A 23,041-nucleotide genomic window follows, 5' to 3' on the forward strand; every position below is an offset into this window, starting at 1 on the left:
ACTTAATTTTTGAAGTGTGAAAAGGTAGTTTCCTGTGAGATTTGATACCCGAAAGTTTCCCCAGACATGGAGGATTGTTAAAGTAAACAATTAATTGTCTCAGTGTGCATGGTTATATACCTGCTCTTGGAACGAGAATGACATGGAGTGACCATTATCTTACTTTCTAGTATTTTTTGGGGGGGGGGGGGGGGCAATCCTGACGACCTTTAATAAGAAACCATCAGTTTCTCGAATCATCTTAGTTATTTGTACTTTCAGGGAAATTGCCAAGTTCCGTTGGGACACAACTAATATTTTCAGTGTCACATAAATCTGGCGTTAGTGTACTGAGTTATGATGCTAGTACTGACTATTACTTTTTATCGTCAACTGAAATCGTATTTACAGTCGTTACATCGTCGTTACGTCCTCAATATTTAAATGAACAAAAGTAAATAAAACTCCCGTGAAAGAAAGTTAAGTGAACTTGAACCCGACGACAGCCAGCTGTTGTAAGCATATATGGTCATGAACGGGTACCGGGAATAGGGAGACTCCCGTCTATTAATAGGTTACTAATGCTACATAAGATCGGGATTAACCAGTATACCTTTTACGTATTATGGATAAAATAATCGCATGATAACACGTCGCACAAATTCAATAGTATCTATAACCTAGATGCACGAAACTACAAGCAACAGGTGCAGACAACGCAAACACAGCTATGATCGACGTCAGTTTAAGTTGGTAGAGCAAACTTCGACGAGAGGGTAAATACTTTCGAACTTGGTTCGGTCGTACTCTGGAATTTTTGCGAGTTTTGGTGTAGAAGTAGTACCTGTCGTTCGATAGATGTAAGTCTTTATTACGTTTTATCTAAGCCTACGGCTAGGCTAGACGTAGGCTAGGCCTCATTATAATACTACATGAAATCTCAGCCTAAACTAGTTAGGCTAGTCGAGCCCTACTAAAACTACTAAAGGCTGCTGTTTTAGATACATAAACTTTGCTAAACCTAATAATGATTATATTGATAGTATTATGGTGGTATCATGAATCTATCACTTGATTTTTTTTGCCACATTTCCCATATGTGTAATGAGTTGGCTTCTCTGACGTGCAGTCGACATAAAATTATCAATATAGGTCTAGCCTAGGTTGGACCCCTTCCGGACTGGGACTGCCTCTACCTCTGAACGGAGGGTTACTGGATTTGGAAATGTTAGACATTTTTATGAAATATTCTCTGCACATGCAGCTAACATTACCTTATCAATATTGATGTGCTGTGACTGCGCCTCCACCTCACAACAGCGGTTCGGTGGACTTGGAAATTTTTTATATAATATAATCTCTGTGTATGCAGCCAACAATAAATCATTACCTTAGGCTCATGTATTAAGTATTGCATTAAAAAGCCCCATTATGCATTCAATTTTGACATCTAAAGAGACTTTTGTAATTTGTAGTACTATTTTGTAGTAAATAATCAAGCAATCATATGATGAGGTACATATTTTGGCATATTTTATAGAGCAAATGTCTTGACATCAATGTGGAGCCTACACAATGAAAACATCTTGCTAAACTTGATGCAAACTCAATACATCTGCCGCTCATGCGTCTGATTGCTGTTTTCATATCGACCAAGCAATAACAAAGACCTGACAGTTGCCATGTGTTTGTTTGAATTTCTCAATTGCGAAAAAAACATTCTTCGTCATGATTGTGTGATGATTACTTCTCAATAACTACCATATAAACGTTATTGGAGTAAGGGATTGCTTTACTAATGTTTATAATGGAATGCCTAATGGAGCTTTATAGCCTGTTTGTTTTAGTATACCAGTACAAGTTCAAAACTTCAGGCTATCTCCCAGTCTCTATACTAGTCTACATCAGTTCAGTAGTCCACATGACATGACATAATATTTCTGAAACTAGTCTGCTTTATATAAATTGCATGATTCAGAAGTATTGTTCATGAATGCAATGGACCTCATGGAGTCAAGGTGACATCACACATACTAGTGTAGAATAGAGAACGGTGTGTGCAGTCGGGCAATAGGTATTGCATAGGACCAGTTTCAATGTAGAGGAGAGAGATCTACTTACATGCATGTTAATGTATGTAACACTATCTAGTCTGCACAAAAGGATAATTTCAAATCTGAGAACCAATGAGCCTAAGCCAGGGATTGGGCATCTAAGACGTGGTAGAACAAATATTGTGGACAGCTAACATGTTTGGAACTTGGTCAACTTGTAAAGTAAATGCTGTTCTGTTCCATATATTGCAATCTATATCCTAGGGCCAGTTCAAACTTATCAGATGGTACATTCCTTCACTTCCTATTTATTGTATATAATGTATGTATCCATGTATATATAAACTACTGTAATTTATTTTAATACCTATATGTAATGAACTTTTCCTTGTCATCTACCCCTCCACCCTCCCCCCCAACACACCATTTTTATAAGATAATGAAGCAATAAAACTGGAAAAAAGAGTATATTGACATATATTTGTGTATATTTATTACTTAACCCAAACTCATATTAACCCCTACTCATTCATTCTATTTGAGTCTTAATGCAACATTATTTTATTCTTTTGTCATTTCAGATAATTGATCCATCAAATTGATATTTGATGCCATATTAGGCCAGAATGTCTGTGACGGTTATAAGGAGAAGGCGTCTCTGCACTATCAAAAGAATTGTCCTAGCCTTATTAACATTCTTTGCTGCTTCTCCGTTACTTGTTATATTTTTACTGAGAGAACCAGGAGAAACTTTCAACTTAGAGAAAGGACTTCGAAATTTAGTCAGAACTGAAACGTCCCGCCATAAGAACAATAAAGAGGACATAATTGGTCTCTCGTCAAATGATAAAGAGGTGAAGAAAAATGTAGATCTACATGTAAATAAAGTAAGTAGATCTATTGGTCTTTTGGTTAATTTTTGTTTAAAGGATGGGGTGTGGGGGTTGGGGGCATGGGATTGTAATGATATAGAAAATATAGGCCTCTTACATTGTAACCTGTATGTATGTATTTTAGATCCTTCTGCAAGCAGGAACTTGCGAAGAAGCCTCATTGGCTTATCAAAGCCGCAAGCTGACAGAAGTCAGTCTCTTACATTCATATTTAACGTCCATGATTATGAATTGTCAATTGTCAACAACTCTGTAACTGGACGACATACATTAATCTTGGAGTGACTCAAACCGGAAACCTTATGATTGGAAAGCATCGGCGTAATACATAACCTCTACATAATATATACAGTATGACATAGTCAGCATACTGTATGCACACAAACAATTGGTTTGAAACATGTTATCAATTTAACATTCTCTAATTTCTCTAGGACTCCATCATCCTTATATCAGTAGGTTGGATTTGATTTTCAGTTAATGTCATTAGCTTTGATGTTGTCTGTGTGTATGAACAATTGTGAATGCCCCATTAATTGAATGTTTTCTTGACAATGCGACCTCATCTTCTGCTTTATATGGGGATCTCCAGTCATGCCTATAAAAAGGCTGCTGTCATACTGGTCCTTTATAGTTCTGTGAAACTTGACAAGCTGCAGTCTCTGAAATCATTGAGAATTCTGGGCAAAGTACCTGCACATTTCCTAATTCACAGGTACAGTGTGTAGTTTGACATATTCGCAATATCATACACAGTACGATTTTAACACTCACATAGCACAGTGTAGCAATGACATGATGTTGCCCGCCATTCCTTTGGCAACTTTACACGTCTGGTCCGCATCCAATCAGATATACTTCTTTAAGGTATTTTCGATTCACGTTTGCTAAACTAAGTTGACGCTTTGAGCTTCGGTATTAAAAAAATTGTATCCAAGTCTCCAAAATGGAATATATTGAACTAATACCTGCGATTCTTCTGTAATAGGTCTTTTTAAACATACTTCCACAACAAGCACAAAGTTTGTGATATGTAACATTGGCCAGAGTTTCATCAAATTTCTACCAAATATGGTAGTGTACGACATACATGTTTGAAAGTCAAATTGTAACCCCTTTTTTTCAAATGCAATTTTAAACTACAAAGCCTTAACAAGAATGTGCGCTATACAAAATCTTTGGAGATCTGTAATATCTGGGATAGAACACGCACATGAGGACCCCGAGCTGTATCTATGGCACTGTTAGGACCACTATGACATGGCCCTCAGCAGAAAGCCTGAAGATGCCCATGAGCTACTACCACCCATTCTTTCCTCTGCATCTTTAAGTTGTTAGTTTGTGAAAGTGAGAGCTATAACCTATTGTGGATCAAATTATAAATGTTAACATTATTCAGCTTACATCCATGTTGTCACGTCAATGACCAAAAACAACGTCCCTCCCATTGTGGAATAGTCCTCAATGTAGCTTGTTGGGTTTTCAATACTGTACTGAGCTTTCTGCGCTAATACTACTTTTAACTCATAATATTTTACTCATTTCACCTATTACCCCCACAGTTTGTTGTACATAATGATATAGAGATGCCAGTTTTAAAGAATGGCGTGATCGGCAACTACGAACCTCTGGTTCCAAGGAAAGGTCCGTTTGGACCAGGTGAAGGAGGCAAGAAAGTGTTACGTATCCCTGCAGAGGAGGAAAAATATAAACAATCTTACAAGGAGTATGGCTTCAACATGATCAACAGCGACAAGATATCATTAGACAGGACCGTTCCAGATTTACGAGACTCAGAGTAAGTATCAGACTGTTGGCCTGATTGTGTCAAAAATATGTTCTGGTTCCCGTGACGACCCAATGTTGTGAATTTCCTAGGCCAGCTACGACTTATGAATTTCTAAAGCCTTAGATCAACATTTACATATTTTATATTCTCCTCGGTGATTGATGGTTAAATTGAATATATTGGCAGATTTGCTTGTACTTCCTCATTACCAGTTTCTAAAAAAATATTCATGTAAAACAATCAAAAACTCAGGTGTCACAAGATCATTCTTTCCATGGTGACTACCTGTTCACCCAGTCGTGAGGTAACGATTTTCACAAATTTGTTAAAGTCAGACAGTGTGGTTACTATGGCGATGATGTCATTGCATGTGATACCCAATGTATATTCTCTGTGGTACATTGCTTGAAGTTGTATCTATGTACACATGAGATGCTCATGTTCATAGGCTAGAGTGCTTGATTTATCTGCTTGAGTGAATAATGTTCTTCCATTCGTCAATGTGGAAGCAGTTGATCGCACATTGACTAAAAGTTAGTAAACAACGTACATGAAAGAAATCTCTCTGTGACAGAGAAGAAATTTACTGTCTAATTTCATCAGAAAGATTTCTTTGGTTTTTTGGTTTCTCTGCTACTTGGCTACGACCAATTTTGTGTCACATGACATTGTTTTGCAAGTACTGTATTGAGGTACTGTACACTACAGCTCTCATGTAATGTTAAATATATTTTCCTTATATATTTCCCAAGGCAAAAATTTTATTGAATGTCAAAAGTCAATCCCCTGTCTTTCAACTCATGTGACTAAAGCATCACACTGTGAATTTAAGGAGTGTTGCTTCCTCGTTGAGAGTTGACATGTTTCTGTGGCTTTGTTTTAAAGCCTGAAGACTGTTGATTCATTCGGTTGTATCAAGTTATGGTAACAGCATGACATTTATATTGACAAAATGATCACTGTTCTGTAGTAAAAAGTTAGGTTTGACACCAAAGCCCTGCAGTGGCATTTTAATATCCCTCCCTGTGTAGGTGTGAGTTACTGCAATATACCTGTAACATGTCTTCTGAAAGTGATAATTCCATTTGATGTAATAAAAGTCAGCCCACATCAAGATAGAAGTTATGTCAAAGGTCATTTTGGATCAAAGCAGACAAATGTGAAATATGTACAAATATGAATCCTTTAAATGTTACATAGATTGCAGGTGATATTTCCACTTGATGTAATACAAGGTAGCCCACCTCAAGATATCTGCATAAGTCAAAGCCCAAGGAGATCACATATCATAGCAATGTGTGTCTATAGATCTATCTTCATGTCTGTAGTCTGTACATGTCTGTGTGTCAACATCAGTACAAAGGTTGTTGCTCAATCCTGACAAAAATTGTGAAAGTGGCTGTTCATGTCAGGGGCTGCATTAATGTTTTACACAAAAAGTTGGTCAAAGGTCATTTTGGTTCAGAGCAGACCTGTACAAATATGAAATCCTTTAAAATGTTCAGTACATAGATGAAGGTTTAATTTTGTCTGGAGGAATCTTGAAAAACCAACATTTCCATCTTTCAAAACAAAAGGGGTGTAGAGGCCTGTATATGGCTTGTTTATGTTTTTTCTGGGGGGAGAGGGGGGTGGTTCTGAGGGGCTTTGTAGCCTCCTTCACATCATGCTCTTAACCATTATGTAGGCCTTTGATGTTAAAAAAAAAAACTCAACAACAGCTGATTTTCTTCACTGTATAATATTTTGATAGATGATGTTTAGAGTGTGTTAGGTGCTGACAAAAACTTAGAAGTATATACATATATATTGTATATATGTTACTATGTTACTATGAGAGGTGATGTATCTAACTGAGCAGTAAAAGTCACCCAGAAACATGACATGATACAATGAAAATGAATAATGAAACCTTAAGAACCAGACTGAGTGTGGTTTCTTTCTTTTTTTATTTATGGTTTTTTTTTTGGGGGGGGGGGGAGATTTGGCTTGATTTAACTTTAATTCTATGTCCCCATTCAATTCGGTTTAAATTGATGACAAAACCCATGTTGGGATAAACTGGAGTGCTAACCTCTCTATCCCAACTATAATGTTTGCTGAATATGCTCATATTAAGACAGAACCACTACAGGATTGGTTTGGAGTGTTTGCCCACTACAATCAGTTTTATTTGACCTCTTTCATCAGTTGGAGGGATGCCTGCATTAAGGCTTAATAGTCAAGTAAATATTTATTTAGGAGTGCCTTTTTTTGTGTGGGAAGCAGAGATAGACTAGGGTTCATACAGCATTCTCTCTGGGTTCCTTCAAAATGTAAAGAAACAATTGTTACTGGTACTACTGTCAGTTTCTGAGAGGTTGCAGTACAGTACTTGCTCTCCATCCTCCATAATCTTTGTCAGGTCATCATATTAATCATAGATAACCCAATTGAGAGGCTCACTCACCTTTACTTTGAGTTATTAAAGGATACTTTATTGTATCTGTGAATGAGTTAACTTTCGCCATTAAGAAGGACAGGGGATTGAATTAATATTCATACTTTTAATCAGTGTAAGGAATTTAGAATGTCAAAAAAAGTCTTCTCTGGAGTATATTGAAGTATTTTTTCAACACTGCACTGAATAAGTTTAGCAAATTAATTAAGCATATGTACAGTGTTCTATCGGGTACTGAAAGTGGTCCACCTAGGTTGGATATGGAATCCATAACATCACAACCATGTTTGTGCAATTGGAAATTTTAGGGTGGTGGGGGGGGGGGGATAGGCGGATTCAGGTTACTGTATTTTTAAATGTCACATTTGGTTTCGATGATAATCGTAACCTAAGTAGCATTCGTGATGGCGTGTGTGTGCATTTGTGATGCCCAGCTTTTAAACATGATAAGAGATTTTTGGACTAATTTTTTTTGTGGAGGTCAAAGGTCATTTGGGGTCACCAAGGGTAAATTGTGTAAACCTTATAAATACGATATCTCAAGAAGGGAAGCTTGGGCAGATTTCATATTTAGTTTGTAGATGTACCACATTGAGTACAAGAAGCCTGTTGTTTTGGTGGAGGTCAAAGGTCATTCTGATGAATGTAGGAAAAGTTTGTATGTGTGTGTTAGTGTGTGACCTTGACATTGTAAACTGACATTTACAATATAGTTCAGGCAGCAAGATCTAGTTCCAAAAATCTTTTACAAATCACCTGCTAACGCCTCATTCCTATCAAAATTTCTGAGCCTTTCATGCACAGTAACAACCCACAATGTCTCTACCCACATATATGTACAGGATTATCTATTGAAACAATGTTAAGTTTACACACTCTAGATATCAGTATAATGCTGAAGGCTTGATTTAATGCTAGCAAGCTACCTTTAGTATGTACAGTACAGGTGTCCTTGTTTATTTTATAAATACACATATGAAATTCACATTTAAAAGATAATCATATATATTTATATTTATAATCATTTAATATAATCATATAAACCAATTCTCATCATTATTTTTTCAACTCTTTGATGGACATATAAATGTTAACATTGAATTGTACCAGCTCACTATAATGTTTACCCTAAAGGCTTATGTCTATTGAAACAATTTTTTTTGTCCGAAAATACCAAAACGCTTTCTAGTATATATAACAGAATCAATCTATAAGTAGCAGCCTGTTTTTATCTTTTGCATTGTTCCATCTAGAGTCAGCTGTGTTTACCTTACTTGTCAAGTTTCAAAAGTTTTGGGACATCCAGCAAATGTTTGAACGTTGCTATCGACCTAACTGTTACTCAAACCTAATGTTCGTATTTTTTTTGTTGATACAAAAAAGAACACTTGCAACAAATCAAGGACATAAAATTGAATCAGGAATTATTTATTATGCAGTCAATTTGTCAATATGAGTTTTTAATCACATGACACAGAAATCCAAATTAATATTTTGTGTTTTTTTTTTAACTACTTCTCTCTTTGGAATTAAGGTGGATTAGTAGAGCATACTAGTAGGCTAGCATTAATATAGGAGGCTTTCAACTATCGAAGGATATTGAGACCGTCCCCTAAATCAACTCATAAAGCTGCATAATTAGCATTAGCTTTGCAGTTCATTGTTAATACAATATATTGTTTTCTCGTTAATTTGTAATCTATTCTCAAGAATCATTAGCGGATCGTTATTTCAAGAGAGTCTGATAATGTAACAGATCTATGTACACACACCGTATATTTGCATAGTGTGATCATGCAGTAGGCAACTGTACCATTGTTTATTAATCAGGAAGTGAGGCGGCTGATTTATACCAGCATATTTATGCTGCTCTCATCTCTGATGAATGCAAATAAAACTTAATAACAATCTCATATCTGCACTTTGATTAACCATCAAGAAAGTTTTCCCACTGTATTTATTACAACTTTGTCGATTGACCCCCTCCCCCTCCCACCCCCCCCCCCCGAATAAAGAAAATGGATACTTTCTGCAAACCTTTTGTAAATCTACACAAATCCTCAAAGAAGATAAAGAACAAGGATGTGTCTGAATAAATTCCAAACATATGGTTAACCCTACTCCATGATGTAAACAGTTTATTGGCTTCTAAAATATTTTAAATGTAAACTACTTATTCATCATGATTTTATAATTAATTTTCAGATGCAAATACTGGCACTATCCTACCAAGTTACCTGCGTCAAGTGTGATCATTGTTTTTCACAACGAAGGTTGGTCTACCCTCATGAGGACCGTCCACAGCGTCTTCAATGAATCCCCGCCAGAATTACTTCAGGAGGTTGTAATGGTAGACGACTTCAGCAGTAAAGGTTGGCATGGCAACTTGAAACTATCCAGTCCTCCTTTTTTTATTTTTTTATTTAATTTTATTAATATTTTTTTATTTCTTTTATTTTTAATTATCATTTCGTTAGTATTTTGGTGACTTGTCTCAATTTCCATGGAAACATGTCAGGGATACTTGGAATTTTAAGTCCTTGAAAGTACGGAAGAGAGAATATATACAAACTAGAACACATCTCAGGTTATATTATAAATGCAACTGTTATAACAGAAAGGTTTTTTTGGTAGAGAATAAAGTAGAATGTCTGACATCTGTGTCTTTGATGTACATTAGTATTGGTCACACATTTAAGTTGTCATGGTAACATGTCAAGGACACTTGTAGTTTCAGTGCATAAAAGTACCAAACAGGGATGTATCTATTATGGCAGGAATCTCTTTTTGGTAGAGAAAAATCGGAATGCCTGACGTTTGGGTTTTTTATTTTGGATAATTTCTACTAATGATTCTAACAAAAACTAATCTATAAATTAGAATAAATAATTAGACATATTATGTGCATAATTAAGCACCTAAAACACCTAACAAGAATATAACACACAAAAGTTTTGATATCACCTTCACTATGAATATGCAACTTGCCAGTGTCCAGATGTGTGGTAAATGATTCAAAAATATAAAGTGTTATCGTGCATTCACACAAAGGTTTAATAATGGGTGTCAAGTCATTACACGCAACATTATGCAATCAAAAGCGTGTTCAACTTTTATTCTACGACAAATAGCGGATTTTAATTTTGCATATAACAGTACTTGTATGTTCATATCATCATGTTATTTTACAGAACGGACAGTGAATGTTGGTTAATGATGAACCCACATGATATCTCCCGTTTCTTTAGCTTTAAAATTACGTTAAATTGTACAAACGGCATGCCACAGTAATATCATGTCAAAATTTCACCTTAATTTACGTTTTTTTTTTTAGCAGTGTAAATGTCCCATTAACATTATTCAAAACTGGTGATATTCATAAATGTGTGTATAAGAGTTAATGATAATGTAAAGTGAACTAAAATCCCCGAACAATGCTGGTTCTTAAAAGGCAGAGATGTTGCCAGTTGCCACATACTGTATTATGGAGGAACATCCAGACAAATAAATATGACAGAAATTTCTCTATTAATTTGTCATCCTTTTCTCTGCGACATACTGTATGTAATTTATTTCTCTCTGTTTCAACCACCACAGAGCACTTACAACAACAGTTGGACGATTACATCAAACGTCCATTTTTCAAGAACAAAGTGCGTCTCTTCCGTAACGCCAAACGAGAAGGACTGATAAGGTCCCGCATCACAGGTGCAGAGCACGCTAGAGCACAGATTCTTATATTCTTAGATGCCCACTGTGAGTGTAATCCTAACTGGTTGCCTCCACTGGTATCGGAAATAGCAGTCAACAGGTGCGCTGTTTCATTATTTTGATTTATTTGTGACTTTTTCCATTTCTCATCGATACAATTCTTAGCAGCATGTCAGATATTTGTTTGAATAAGAGTGGTCGTCTGTGAGTCTCTATTTATCGAGACTAAATGTAGCGTGACTGTGACAGCAAGCCGACGAAGTAAATGTGACTCAGCCGGAGTAGACCAGCATAGTTATGTTCTAGCAACTACTGCTGATCAAGATTTCAGCCAATTTTCAGACGAGTCTTCATCAATCAGAGAAGACTCAACGTGTAGCATCTTGCCGAGTGGCGGATAGCAGTGTGCATCGTTGCATGACTACAACTGCTCAGATGCAACAAAATTTTACCAAGCACAGGGAATTAACTTTGCTTATTACTTAACCCAGAGCCATATAATTAACTTAAAAGTCATTCAGTTTGCCATGGGGGGGGTGGGTGTTGTTGTTGAGTAGTGTCCTATTCAGTTGGGTGGTGTGTGGCTGGCTTAGTGTACACAGTAATGAATTTGTCCAATAGGAGATACATGGAGTTAGTTTCTCTATGAGGTCCAAATTGGCATGTGTTATGTAATAGAAACACACTTTAAATGTTTTTATATTATTTATTTTAAAAAGTTAAACAACCTTAGCAACCTTTTCACAGTTCAACTAGAGTGTTTGCTTTATCTCTTATAAACCACAGATATAAACATATCTGAGAGAGTGAGTTGCAGCAGGCACACTGTATCACGTAAAGTGAAGTTCTCTGTGTCGTCATTCTGACTACCGAAAATGTGTTGCATCGTAGTGAATGGTATATGAATCCTACAGGAGAGTACTGTAGCATGTAGACTTTTCCTTGTGTCTCTATTAACCTTTAAGAGTTCTGTGTTTGAAGAGTGATTGAATATTATTATACATTGTACATATTGTAATTAGACACATCCCTTGCATGCCTCTCACACCATTAACGGAACGGTCTTTCCATCCCGTCTCTCTTAGGACCACGGTGGTTTGTCCGACAGTGGATTCTGTGGATGCAGATACCTACGAATACCACCCTCAGGGCGATGGGCTCTGTAGGGGTATTTTTAACTGGGACTTTTGGTACAAGAGAGTGTCTATCGAAGAATCCAGGGAGAGACTCGGTCTCAAGCACAGAAGCGAAGCATATGCGTAAGTTTGGCCGTTAAACAGTCTTCAAATGTGCGGCTCGAAAAGCTATTGAGACCTGGGTTGATTTATCTCACAATGATGGATAAGAACTGAAAAGTAAAAGCATTTGTTCATTATGCCTTGTTTAATTAGTGGTTTTGCCTTGCCATGCGATCATGTATAACAGGACAAGAGCTTTATTCTCTTTGACCCCACCGCACGTAGTCCAAAGAATCTTTGTATTACCTTATTGCAATATGGTTTCTTGCAACCAGAGTAATTTTCAGTTTAGAGCAACAGCAACAAAAATCATAAAAGCTGTGTTTTGCACTTCTTCGGTAAAACATTAAAGATGTAATACTTAAACATGCAAACTATAAGAATTCTTGAGGTATTAAATCTGTAACATATTTATGGGTTTACTTTTCCATAGAAAGTACTGTTGATAAAGGTGTCAGCATAAGCAGTTGTGAGAACCAAATCTAAGGTTGATTATTAATTATCAGTCATTCATGAAGGTTGTTATGGTGATTAAAATACAAAATGGTGTCATTATCTTTTGATTTGCTCTTATATTGTGAAATAAAGTTGAAAAGCACATATTATCATTATTATTAATAAATTTTCCAAAAGTTTTGACAACCTTGCTTTATCTGTTATCTTATTTTTCTCTGATCAGGTCCCCAGTCATGGCCGGAGGCCTCTTTGGGTTAGACAGGTCATATTTCTTTGAACTGGGTGCTTATGACCCAGGCCTAGAGATATGGGGTGGTGAGAATATGGAGATATCCTTTAAAGTGAGTTGTTTTTATTTTTATCTTTTTGAGAACAAATATGGCTACATACAATTGGTCATTGACGAACAGAACTAAACTGACCAACTAGAGACTGGGAAACTTTTTTTTAATTTTGTTGAGAACTTAACCAACCATTCTAAGGATGATAGAAAGTATCATGTGACTATTTGATGAGTCATGTTGGTTGGGGAGGAGGGAGGGGGGGGTTGGAAAGAATCACAAAGTGAAACCCATCTTTCCATGTAGAGATACATAGTGATATTTCTCAAGAGAATTACTAGACAGGACTGAAGTTTTTGGTGACATCCTTCAATCAAGAATTCAAAATTCTTCCAATGTGACAAAACCGACCAAAAATTTGGCTAAAAATAAGATCACAGTTCATCAGATTAATACATTCTTCACATCTCCCATCAGTGATTGAACAAGTATGTAGTCAATTTAGTAAAGATCCTATTCAGTGTTCAAACTTACATCATCCAGATACTTCTTTTCATTAGTTCTTAGTATAAATCACTTGTCAAAAGCCATATTTTCAAAATTTCTTTCCTTCTCTTCATTACTTAAAATTCAACTTGCTTGGTCAGCTAACTAAATCCACTGTCATTGTAATTTTAATAATTTAGTCTCTAGTAATAATCAAACCATTATCACCATTAACCCCTAAAGCTGATGATGAAAGGAAATTTAAAAAAATAATAAAATACCTAGAAAATGTTAATGCAAATCAAAACAAAGTGTTTGAACCTGATATGTTGCATAAATGCTGCATATTTTATTTTACTAGAATTTCATTACTTTATGATAGTAATGGAAACTAAGCCCATCTTTGCAACCCCATTATGCATTCCATTATAAAAACTAACCAATCACTCACTCTAGGATCGTTTCCAGTACTATTGTATGGAAAATGTTCATTCCCCTCCCCCTCCCCTCCCCTTCCCCTCCCTCTCCCCTCCCCTCCCCTCCCCTCCCCTCACCCTCCCCTCCCCTCCCCCAAAATAAAATTCTATAACAATTCAGGCCCATTTGCTGAGATAGACTAAATGAAAAATTCAAACCAAAACAAAGGTGTCTGGTTCTTTCTTATTGTTTTTGCCGAGACGAGAGCTTGCATCCAAGTTATGTTTTTATCTCGCCCAAAACAATAACAAATAATGGAACACCTTTGTTTGGGTTCTGTACAATATAGATGTGCATGAAGGTAACATATTGTAAATTGTCAGATTAATAATAATTAAGCAAGCCTCATTTGGTAATGAGTCAAATTTGCCAGTTCAAAGTCTAAATTGTCCCATAATGAGTTTTTTCACCATGTTGAATATCGTTTTAATTTCCTGTTTGTTAATAAATATCAATTTTGGTTTTGAACTTAATGGATTTCAATTTTCTTCTTTCTCTTTCTTTTTCTCTCTATTTTTTGTTTTTTGATTAAGTACAAGAAATATTGACACAGCTGTTTAATGGTCTGAAATTTTAACTACTGTGTTTAACATTATCGTTTCAAAAAGGACAAACATATTATTACGTTGCATAGTATGAGTGTTTCTCAGATGTTGCCAGATGCCTTCATGTGTTGTTACTGTCAATAATCACAGTAGATTTAGTAACAGTATATATATGCTTGTCTGAAATGATTTATGAATATTCATTTCCAGGTTTGGATAAGTGTTTCTCTCTATTATGTTGACAGATGCCTTAATGTGTTGTACTGTCAACACTCATAGTTGATTTAGTAACAGTATATATATGCTTGTCTGAAATGATTTATGAATATTCATTTCCAGGCTTGGATGTGTGGAGGAAGCCTCAAGTTTGTGCCTTGTTCTAGAGTCGGCCATATTTACCGTCACGGCGTGCCTTATACGTACCCCGACTCTGGTGTTAAGGGGGTTTCTGTAGTGCATATGGTAAGACCAATGATTTATGAATATTCATGTCCAGGCTTAGCTGCCTGGCGGAAATGTCAAGTTTGTGCCTTGTTCTAGAGTCCGCCATATGCAACCGTCACTGCGTGCCTTATACTCACCCAGACTCTGGTGTTAAGGGGGTTTCTGTAGTACATGGGGTGTGACCTACCTTAGGGCTTACACATCAAGCCATGCAGAAAAGTGTATTCTTGGTTACGTTGCTGTGGCCAGACAAATAGCCTATGCAGTCAAGTGTTGATCAGTGTGTGTTTGTCACGCCGTAGCTCTACGAACTGTTAGCTCAAGAAATTCAAACTTCAGAAAATCTCATCGGTTGTTAGAATAAGACAAAATGTGCAAATTTCATGGACCCTACACCTCAAAAGAAAGTCTGCTTGAACAAGTTCAGTTTGTAAATGCTTAATTGATTCTGGAAGGTCTATATGGTAGCATTCGGAATCTGAATCTGATAAAGTAATAAATTGGGAACATCTCTCATTTTGTACTCACAAAGATTACTTTCACATCTGAATCAAGTGTGAGTGTTGAGTGAAAATGAAACAAATCTAGCAATTGTCTTTGTTTGGTTTGACTAAATACATTGAGGGCTTAGTTAACCTTAACCATGTGGAAGACCGATTCTATTTTAGAAACAAGAAGAAATATCATCTCTACTATGTATTTTTGTATGGTTTTTGTTTTAGAATTACATGCGAGTGGCCGAGGTTTGGATGGATGAATACAAGGAATATTTTTACACGTTGAGGCCAGAGTTGAGAGGGAAGCCATTCGGCGATATAAGCGAACAGGTTGAATTCAGAAGGAAACACTGCCCCAAATCATTCAAGTGGTTTATGGAAGAGGTTGCTCCTGATTCCATGAAACATTGGCCCCCTCCTCTACCAAACCAGGGATACGGAGAGGTGAGTACCATCAACCAATAAGCTGGAGGAAAATTTTAAAAGTAAAAAATACTTGAATTACCTAAAAAGCAGTTTATTGAAGTTACTTTGCTCATCTCTGTCTCAAATGTACTTGCGCGTTCTCCTTATCTATCTGACCAACTCACTAGTAACTTTTTAGCAGTTCATTGATTTGGCATGAGCTTCTCCAGTACTTTGACCAACCATCAGAATTTTGTTAACAACAGAATGGCTAGGAAGCTGATCCAACATGCTAGACAACACCTGTTCCCTAACTTAGCATTAACAAACAATTTATATATTTATATTTGTACTTATATGTTAAACTTGTTGACAGCAGCTACTATGTACTGCTAACATTACTGTTGACTGTATACATTGAAGAGAGGATATTGTAACATTTTCCATCTGTTTCTCATTTTTTATGGTGTTCAATGAAACCTTTGTCAGTTTTTTTTTGGGATGTATTTAATGGAATCTTGATATAATCACAAATTGGGTAAAGGGAAGTTAGGTGTGGGTGGAGGGGGTGTCTAATTGTTTAAATATCAATAATCCTGCTTTCAAAAGGTAGTTTCCATGGAGTTGTAACTGTGCATCATCTTGACCTTGTGATATTCACTCATCCCGATGTTCTTTGACCTTATTGCCTGCAGATTCGTGCCATTTCGTCAGATCTATGTATGGACACTCTAGGTCACCAGAATGGAGAAATTGGCATGTACTACTGTCACGGTATGGGTGGCAACCAGAGATTCAGATTAGATGGCAACGGTGTACTCTACAGCAATGAAAATTGCCTCTACCCTCAGGGGGAGAAACTCAAAATCACAGAATGTAAAGCATTCACATCCACTGCAAAGTGGACCTTTAATGAGGTAAATCAATTTCTCCTTTTTTTTTTCTTTTTTTTTCATTCAAGAAAAAAAAAGAGGCATTTCTCGTATCATGCTTCTTTGTGTGACCATTCCATATCTTCTTTTTGTTTTATACCTAAGATGTTTGCTCTACTTGGTTTTGGTTTTATGAGTATGGAGAGCTAAGAAAGAAAAGTAACAATCCAACCAGTGAATGGCATCAGATGTTTTTATTTATGTTGCTAATTACAGTAGAGGAGTAATCCATTTCTTTGGGGGAGGGGGGGGGGGAGGTTTCAAAAGTTTGATGTTGGAAGTTTTTCTTATCTCATGGAATTATTGGTATATTTATTTCATCTTCTTCAATCTCTTTGATGTATGTAAACAAATTTTGTGGGGTCAAACTGAGTCTGAAATTTGTCAGGCAGTAATACAAGTGTAAAGTTTTAGTCCAATTAATGTATATTTTAGAAGACAACAATCATCAAAGTGCAGTCATTTGGACAAATATCACAATGTGAAATCTATGTCGTAATTGCTACAAGAAATGTATGTCGTAAATCGTAATGTATGTATGTATGTCGTAAATCGTATGTCGTATGTCGTAAATGTAAATGTAAATCGTAAATGTAATGTAAATCGTAAAATGTAAAATGTAAATTGTAAAATGTAAAATGTAAATCGTAAATGTAAATCGTAAATCGTAAAAAAAAAAAAACGTAAATGTAAATCGTATGTCGTAAATGTATGTCGTAAATCTATGTCGTAAATGCTACAAGAAAAATTTAACTCAGAACCTTACTTTAATTTCATTTGCTGATAACTTTTGCTTCTCAAAGCTTGTGAATTTAGCGACCAAGTGTAATTTTGTCTTTCACATGATAGATAGATAGATAAACAGATAGACAGACAGATAAATAGAATAAAGTATGTGTGTGTAGCCCACCTTCTCTATCTATGCCAAGATGACATAGACATGCACAGATAGGCTGGTGAGAAGCAAGTATAAATATACCAACACAACAAAAACTTACAGGATAAACAATATATACTTCAACACTATTAGAAGAGAACATACATGTGGTTTAGATGCCCTTTGAACCTATCAATGTTATCAATTTAATATGCGGATACCCTTACGAGAGGAGTTCCAAAGCGTCCGCCCACAAATGGCAAAGGCTCTATTCCAAATTTGGTACAAACCCGTGTTGTACAAAAAGGAACAGTGTAGCCGGGCGAGAAACAACAACAAGGTTCTTATCGGAAGCAGCATTGTGAACACATTGATGGACAAACAACAGGATTTTAAACTAAATATAAGCTTTCACAGGGAGCCAGTGCAACTCTTTAAGAATGGTAGTGACATCATCCCTTCTTCCTCGGCCATAAATGACCCTGGCAGCACTGTATCAAAGAGATTGTAGTTCTGAAATGAGACTAGCCTTTTAGTATCATAGTACAAAGAGTACATGCATGTTCTCTCTCTCTCTTAAGTCATGGATAAATATTTCTGTTTCCCTTTTTAATTCACAGTCCAAGGAACAGCTCAGCATACCTACAAGAAACATGTGTCTGGATCATGATAGCGGAACCAAAACCTTAAAACTGTCCGAGTGCAATATTCATAAGGAGTCGCAGCATTTCAGGATAAATTCCCCAGAGTGAGGACGTCCCTTAGTGCAAGGAATCTAGAATGACTTGAAGGTGATAAGAGGTTAAAACATCTTGCTCTGAAAGAAAGAGAAGAAATGTCACAGGTGGAATTGCCTGATCTTGTCAGGGAATGGAATTTTGTGGTTTGTAAGAAAGTGTATGATTTAAATTTATTGGTTCAAATGTGGATATTGATATTGAAGTTAGTGATAAAGGAAGAAAATGTTCACAATCTGCAACAAACTACATTGCTGTTGTTGCAGAAGGTCGAAATTTCGTGGAAAACTTTACCAAAACCTGTGAGTCTATTTAGCTGTTATCTTGTAAAAAAAAAAAACCTTAGGAAAAGTGAAAGTATTAAGATATAGCTGACTCTTGCATGCTTGGTTTACAAAGGTAGGGGGGCGGCACCGAATGGGAGCATTTGCCCTTCTCCCCCCCCACCAATCATGATGATTTCCACACCAATCATCATCAGTAACACAAAACTGACTTTCCTGGTATGTCCAAATGTCTTTTATTGGGGTAATATTATGCTCACAAAATCTGGTATCCCTCCTCTTTTGTGCATTCAACTGTTAGGTTAGCCCTCTACACACTGGTAGCAAATGAAACAGAGGAATGGTTCTAACCTGACAGTATTAGAACATTATTGCATGCAAGGAGTGGACAGATTGAAGTCCAGTGTTTTGAACATGAAACACGGTTTGTCTCCTTTTTACCAGCTTAAAAGTAACTTGTATCTCACCACAGTCCATAAAATTACTCTAGTGATTATCTGTATGAAGTCCATGAAGCTTTTGGTTTCGTGCAAACAGCTGCAAGTTATCAATCAGGTAGATAATGTCACCTGTTTATGACAATATAGCAACATCGACCCCAATTCTGATATCTTTAGAAAAACTAGGAAAGGTTTCTCCCCTGTGAATTTTTGGCAAGTAGGTGCATGCAAATGTGATGATCAGGTTTGTTTTGAAATTTTGAGAAGAAAGCAATATTTTATCAAAGAACAAATTGTCCAAATTTAATATTGATGCAACAAACCTAACAAAAGTGTAGTGTAAATGCAGCCAGCAGTCTTCACTTTGCTGCCTCAACCAGCCCAACTTTAAAAGCCTAGCTGATTCTGAAGGAGTAGAGCTATGACTAACCTCATTCCCATTCTCCTGACTCCCACCCTCTTCACTTCTGCCATCTTCACCACATCCCCTCCACCGCCCCCTCCTCGAACCCTTCTCTGCTTGCAATGTTGCTCCTTGGGGGGGGGAGGGGACATTTGAGTTTTCAATAAATCATTCAAAGGCACATTAGAATTCTTCTCTAAGTGTTAGCCAGTTTTACAAATATTTAAAAGAAACCAAACAAGCACAGATCCAAAAAAATATTTGATGTCAAAGAGAAGGGACTTTAGGTGGGGGGGAGGGGGAAGGGTGGGGAGTGGAAACGTTCCAAATCAGTTTACAACCAAGAAGTCAATTGATCATCATATTTGCAATATTTGGCAGATATTAGAAAACTCTTTTTGTTTCTATTTTCTAGGTAAAACATATTGTGCGATCATTCCCTTATTTATAGATTATTAGTAACATAGATGCAATTCATATTGATCAATGTAGGGCCTTCGGTTTTCTAGATCTTAAATTTGTCTATGTAGAACAAAACAATAATAATAATATTACACGTGTTTGTGACCTTATGCAGAGCTTATGATGATGCAGAATGCATCCGAATTTTGCACATGTTTGCAAATTGTCTGCTGAAATTATGCAGGCTCAACGTCACAAGAAATACTGATGCTCGTTTGAGAAATATTTTATCTTAAACTTAGAAATTTGGTCAACACTTTCTGTTAGTAAGCTTACTTTGTACAAGAAATATCTTGACAGGACTGTAGAAAAGAGTGATCCATAGGTCCATGACTGAAGAGAACGTCCTGCAGTAGTGATGGGGGGGGGGGGTTGGGTGATTGCCCGCCATCTTACAGGATGATCTGACAATGTCGATGTTACCTCATGTTCTTGGTGATTAAACAAATTGCGAGGTCTTGGCTACTGCGATTTAGTCGCACATTCTTAGTTGTTTCCAGCAGATTTGGCTAACTTTCTATGTACATTTTTGGTATTACAAGTTCAATTCCATTATTTCAATTCTTGCGCTGCATTTTATGTTAAATTACTCTTAAAAAGCAGAAAATTAGATTGAAACTGACAGGAGTAATGAGAGTATAAAGCAGAAATGATTTTCTTTTGTTTTGCTTATTTGTCATAGTTACAAAGGTTGTTGATATCAGCTGTAAACAATTTAAGTTCAAATTTCACTCATGTTGTAAGATCTGGGGTTTTTTTTTGGGTATTTTGGTGACAATCATAAATATTGTAATAATAATCAGATTGGATTAAATTTGGCAAAGAGGGAGATTATGCAGTGCATTAAAATGAATTAAAAAAAATTGTGATTATGAGAAGAAATTGGGGGGAGAGAAAGGGCAAAGATTTTTTTGGATATTTTTGACTACAATGGGATTTGAAACGGTGATTTCAAAATTACAAGTCTCGGGCTCTAACCAACTGAGCTATCCCCCCCCCCCCCCCCCAACAAAAGCTCCATAAAAGACATGTAAGGCTAGGGACTATGAAGATGGTTCAGGGTTAGTTTATTTATAACTATTTTTTTTTTCTTGAAAAATAAGACATTAATATTTTCTAGAAAGTAATGCTTATGATGTTAAATAATGCCAATTAGTCAGCATTTGTTATATTAGCCTTTTCAATCTGGTTTAAAGTTGCATTTACTCAGCTGCAATATGGTGTTATCATACAATGTAGTAAAAACAAAGACAATGTTCCCAGGAATGTTATCTGCTACTTTAATCCACGGGAGAGTTTACCCCTCGATCAATGAAATTCGGGGTATCTTCAAAATGCTGTGAAAAACTAAGCATTTTACTTCATTCCATCCACTATCAGCAAGGAGAAACAGGCTGTGATTACTTCTCATATATTTTTTATTTATATCATAGATTAAATTTTCGCAAGTCTAAGATTAATTTTAGATCCGGTTGTCAAAGGTAAACAAGGTGGATTTTTTTTTTTTCATTTAACAAAATATTATTTTTTGTAATTTTGAAAGTTTGATTGAATATTTTTGATCTGGCTACCGTGACAACTGTTTTGTAATCAAAAGTACAATTGTTGTGTTAAATGATTTGAAATATTTAGTAATGAATTAAGATCTTTAAATGTGCCAAATTATTTTTCATTATACATTAACCTGCTTAAATTTTTTACCTAAAAAACAAATTACTTTTCATGATATCAGTGTTATTATCGTAGTATTTTCAGAAATCTATCCGTCTAAGTCTTTCTCTGATCAAACAACTTTCTAGTAAATAAAATTAGTATTATTCATTCTGATACTTATCGAATATTTCATTAACTTCGGAAACTTTGAAAATCGAAGAAATAGGTTGAAAGAAGTTTGTCTTTTGGAACTTGTATTATTACAGTTATGACTCTTTATCACTTTGCATACTTCCGGAACCACAATCACTAGAACATTCCTACATTGTGTTGTGGTTGTGTGTGTTGGATCAAGTCACGTGTCTGGTGCTGGGCAATGAAGTTTTGATAACAACAATAAGGAGAAGGGTGTGCTCTCGACAAGGTAATCTCTATACTCCACGGAATGTTTCTCGAGGGATTTAAGAGATTGTTAAAATTGCCTTCGGGTATATTTTTTTGTGTATGTAATAGTCGGTGAGTTACACCAAAAAGAAAATGTTGCATGACGGCAGACATTCCACTGTTGTATGAACACTCGCGGAATGTTTCCATTTTTGTTGTTGAAGAAGTCTAATCATCCGCTGGCAGCAGAAACATTCATGTGTTCTCTGACATCTTAGACCTTGTACTTAACAAGAGGTGTTGGAAAATGTTCTGTGTCTTTGTTATTATGATAAGAATAACTTTGGAGACAGCTTTTACGCCAGCCTGTATACATATGAATAACTATTGGAAAGGATAATACGCAAAGGACGAACTGGTGCACGGCTGCATCCGATGTGCCGAGGACGCCGCCGATCTTCGAGACGCCAAATTTCCACAATGGTGCCCTTTATTTCAAGGACCCAGCGCTGACTGTTGGACCACGGAACCGGTAGCAATATATATGCTCCAGTCCGACCCTGACTACACTGTTGTAGCCATGAGTGATTGTTAGATGGGATTCTATCGATAAAGTAGTATTTCTAATTCGCTTCTCGGCCTTTTGGCTAAGATCATTGTGTAGTATAAGTTCTCTTTCGAGTGGAATGGTGATGCACACCCGACGATGATCACACAGTCACAGTCCCGATGCAAGGGGACTGGGGTTGAGAGCGGATCAGTCGTTCGGTACTTTGGTTTTCATGCCAGGTTCTTTCCTGGGCGACATTTCCTTTAAAAAAAAAGTATTTCTAATTCTTCCAACAAATAGTCATTGAAGATGGTTCTACCTGACACCTTGTGCGCATGACAAAATATTGTCGTGCTCTATATCACAAAACCGTTGTGCCTAATTATGGCTGCTTGTTGAAATTTGGTATTACCTTACAACTGGGCTTGTGACCATTCCACAGTATCATGTACCATTTTTTTCCTCTTTGTCTTATACATGTATTATTTTTTATCTTTGTTTATGTTTGTTTGTTTGTAGGGAAAGAAAACCACAAAATAAAAGGTCAAAGATCAGGTGTACTGATTGTGCCTTATACTTTACAAACATACTGCTTCTTAAGTCGTATATCTGTCCTCTCCTCTC

The 23,041-nt window shown here is 36.3% G+C and overlaps 1 protein-coding gene across 1 annotated transcript; it reads left to right on the forward strand.

The window, feature by feature from the left end:
* Positions 1-641: 641 nt before the first annotated feature.
* On the forward strand, positions 642-19,640 carry LOC139971483 (N-acetylgalactosaminyltransferase 7-like). The gene is made up of 11 exons (XM_071977996.1): positions 642-839; positions 2,615-2,920; positions 4,489-4,724; positions 9,361-9,527; positions 10,753-10,966; positions 11,952-12,125; positions 12,784-12,901; positions 14,689-14,811; positions 15,516-15,734; positions 16,391-16,612; positions 18,125-19,640. Exons 2-11 carry the CDS (start codon positions 2,660-2,662, stop codon positions 18,254-18,256), a joined length of 1,866 nt encoding a protein of 621 aa, XP_071834097.1. The 5' UTR covers positions 642-839; positions 2,615-2,659; the 3' UTR covers positions 18,257-19,640.
* Positions 19,641-23,041: the final 3,401 nt, after the last annotated feature.

The sequence above is a fragment of the Apostichopus japonicus genome, chromosome 8 (assembly GCF_037975245.1).
Source record: "Apostichopus japonicus isolate 1M-3 chromosome 8, ASM3797524v1, whole genome shotgun sequence".
NCBI lineage: Eukaryota > Metazoa > Echinodermata > Holothuroidea > Aspidochirotida > Stichopodidae > Apostichopus > Apostichopus japonicus.

Excerpts from the sequence above, each read along its gene's own strand:
- LOC139971483 (XM_071977996.1), top strand. The coding sequence starts at position 2,660 with ATGTCTGTGACGGTTATAAGGAGAAGGCGTCTCTGCACTATCAAAAGA. Across the intron at positions 12,902-14,688 it reads ATATGGAGATATCCTTTAAA|GCTTGGATGTGTGGAGGAAG; the intron begins GTGAGTTGTTTT and ends ATTCATTTCCAG. Across the intron at positions 14,812-15,515 it reads GGGTTTCTGTAGTGCATATG|AATTACATGCGAGTGGCCGA; the intron begins GTAAGACCAATG and ends TTTTTGTTTTAG.